Consider the following 3,276-nt stretch of genomic DNA (forward strand, 5'->3'; position numbering starts at 1 on the left):
TTTGTAAGCCACCGAAGAACCGATTGCAAAGACCTTTATTGCCAGCTTATCCAGCGTCCAATAACCCTTCGGGGACTCATTTGTCACGGCTACCGTGTCAAAAAACGCTGACGCATCAGCTCTGTACTAATTATACATGTCCCAACGTTCCAAATTCCAATTGTTCCTACAATGAATCCTCTAAAATTTGGGCTACAGCAGACAGACAGGCAAACACTATGTCACAGGTCCGATGGTGGGTCGGATCTTGGTCGGTAAAATACAGTCGTTTTCTCGATACTTTGACTGCAGTATAAAACGTTTTAATCCGAAGATCGTACTCAAAATATATAGCTATGCTGTTCAGTTAGCTTGAAAGTAATTCACGCTAGGAAATGAACGAGTTGGGTTACATAAAACCTGTTTACCTAACATTACTTGTTACTGTAGATTTCCAGTGCTAATTAAATCTGGGCCTAACAGACATCTATGAAAGACACTCAGCTAGCTGGAAGGCAAAGATGGCAGATGTTGTCTTGGACATTCAGATGACTCAAATTTTGCCAACAATTCCGTCGATAGGTTATATTGCGGTATGTGACGGATCGATTTTACCGTATTCCCTGTCAAGGAAACAGATGTTGCACCGTGGACTTGATCTATACTTGCCATTTAACTCTGCTTTAGGCTTATTTTTCACGTGATTGCGTGCTCTTAATGAACTTTTATCTCATTTTTGTCTATATGTATGTTCGATTTGAGTAATAGAACATCCTTTTGCCTTATCTAATGCAATTATCTGTTTTTATTCAAATTGTCTGGAAAATATCTGTCGTGTTCAATGGGCCAGCTTATTTTAATTAGTCGATGAAGCTCTTGCTAACAAAGCCAACTTTTGACGATTTCCAGCGTTACGAGTGGGCGGTCCTCATCCACTGCACGAACCATTTGTTTTCGTTTAGCTATTCCTTTTTTCCTACGCGCATATATTTCTTATTTATGGTGACAAAAAAATATAAGAACATCCAGAACAAATGGCAAACGATTTCATAACAAAGATATTTTGATAGATGTAATACATACGCGGGAATACCATATACTTTAGCTGCGGTACGACTCAACTTCATTTGACATTTACGCCTGCAGGCAAAAACCGCTGACACGTTCCAGATGTGCTTCGTTGGAGGAGTATTTCATTTCCTTTAGCTTCCATGGTAGACAGATCTATCTGCATGTCTCCGCTTAATATATACATACATCAGTACTATGTATTTTACTGACACTGTATTATGCAGTTTGTTACAGTATGAAATGTTTTCTGTTGTAGATTAAGTTGATGCGGAATTCTATCCAGGTCTTCCTACGGTTCATCCTACCTCGCTTTTCATTCGTCTCGATTTCAATCTTTTTTGTGCTCACTTGTTCGTTTTCTTTCTTTCTGCCTAGTTTATCTCCCACGCCCCTCGCTATGTTTCTTGTTCACCCACGAAATCCCGTTTTACCTTCTGTCGCTTTGCCTTTATTGCGATTTCTCCCGTCGCTGTCACGGGCATTGCAGCCACGAGTTAGGGGCCTGGTAGCCAAGGGATCTGTCGTCCGAGTGGATTGTGGTTATAGTGGCAACTGCGGTTAAGGCTCTGTCTTCTCCTTGGCCTGGACTTTGTTGCCTATTGACAACACGGCTTCCTTTTCCGTAGCCACCACCAGCGGAGGCAACTGTTACTACGGGCTGACTGACTGGCGTTTCCGCTCGCCAAGGAATGCGTTCCCTGGAGACCAGTAGGAAAGCGTGAGGGAGCCATGCAAGTGGCGAGGTAGCATCTCGCCAGAAGAACACCAGGCGAGAAGATTACCGCAGGAAGCAGCCGTGGCTAAAAAGAACTGCCGACCATTGAGTCTTGAACTACCAGGTCCTATGACGTTAGTAGGCATGACGGGAAAGTCCACGAAGATCAGCACTTGGGAGGTTGAGCAGCTAGCACACATGGTAGTCAGCCGTAGAGAAGCGCGCCGTGGTGCTGCGAACAGAAAAAAAGACAAGAAAACAAGGCCAGGGCAGTTTAGTTGGTGGTCAAGCGCTAGCTAGTAGGTGGCAGTAAAGGAAGATTGTCCAAAGCGGGAGGGATATGTGCGGGTACACTAAGAAAAGCCCTTGTAGGTGATCAATGAACTACACGACAGACGGGACGTACATTACTGCGGGATAAGATTACACAATGACAGACAGACAGACAGGTCGGTACTGCAAAGCGGAACAGCGAGTAAGAAATAGAGTGGACTGGATAGCCACCAAGCGCGGTTAGCGACTATCGCAACTACCGAACGAGAGCAGAATGCGAATATTCCGGTTAAGGCCTACAAGCAGAATGAGAACAAAGGGTAGAATGACATTATTGCAGAGGGACCAAGGAGCGTCAGGGCACGACAAGGAAGCGGCGTAGAAGTGGAACCTCCAGCTACGTCGATAAGTCGGTGTGTGTATGGTTATGGAAGTGGTGCTACTGATCACCGTCGTCGTTGTCCCGTCGTGGTAGTGCTGGTAGTAGTAACAGTGGGCGTTGACTTTTCCAATTCGTCGCAATTATGTCTTCATCCTCTTTTTCCCTTGACGTTCTTCCTTTTATCTATTTGAGCCTTGTCACCTTTGTTCGCAATGTTCTTCGCCAAGTCCTCGTCGTTCCTTGCCCCATTCTCTAGCATGCTTCCTTGTGTATCATACAACTACTAAATCGCTTACTAACCTTTTAGCATGTAGACAATGTCTACTAAACTGCTTCGGAGGTTCACGCCATGTCCCTCAGCCTTGCCGCAGCCTCCGCCACTGCCTGTCGGGAAAAATTTTGGTTTTTACCTGCGGCAGACTTACGAATCCTATTAGGTTTGACTGTTTGATGGTGCTTTCGGTAGCCCATGGACAGGCCGCGATCGCCGTCAGCGAAAGCACTGATAGGACCGCTGAAATAAAAGAGAATATAAATGCTAACAAGAAAGGAAGTAGAAAAACATAAACAATCCTACCAGGTAGGCAGAAATGCCTAACTGGTAATAATAATTGGTAGCATTAACACGCACAATGACTAAAATAATCGAGTAGAACAATGGGGTACATGAAACATATGTTAAACTGATATGGCATTTTAGAAGTCTAGAGTAACCGAACATTAAGTCAATAGTTTTTTTTCAATTTACTATAATTTCTAGCCGTCTTTTTTAATTAAGATGTCGTTATTGGAAGAATAAAAAGGGAATAAATAACTAGGGCTTCTTGATTATACATATACACCACTTGTGGTAGAT

General features: G+C 43.7%; 1 protein-coding gene across 2 annotated transcripts in view; it reads right to left on the reverse strand.

The window, feature by feature from the left end:
- The window catches only part of LOC111265883 (uncharacterized), a 5,909-nt gene continuing 2,633 nt past the window's right edge, over nucleotides 1–3,276 (reverse strand). For both annotated transcript variants that reach the window (XM_086970692.1, XM_086970691.1), the window contains exons 2-3: nucleotides 2,721–2,934; nucleotides 1–1,997 (exon numbers count right to left, since the gene is read on the reverse strand). In XM_086970692.1, coding sequence (XP_086826818.1) covers nucleotides 1,702–1,997; nucleotides 2,721–2,730 — 306 coding nt within the window. In that variant the 5' untranslated portion in view covers nucleotides 2,731–2,934 and the 3' untranslated portion in view covers nucleotides 1–1,701. The remainder of the gene's footprint in view (nucleotides 1,998–2,720; nucleotides 2,935–3,276) is intronic.

The sequence above is a fragment of the Varroa jacobsoni genome, unplaced genomic scaffold (genome assembly GCF_002532875.2).
Source record: "Varroa jacobsoni isolate VJ856 unplaced genomic scaffold, vjacob_1.0 scaffold_1020, whole genome shotgun sequence".
NCBI lineage: Eukaryota > Metazoa > Arthropoda > Arachnida > Mesostigmata > Varroidae > Varroa > Varroa jacobsoni.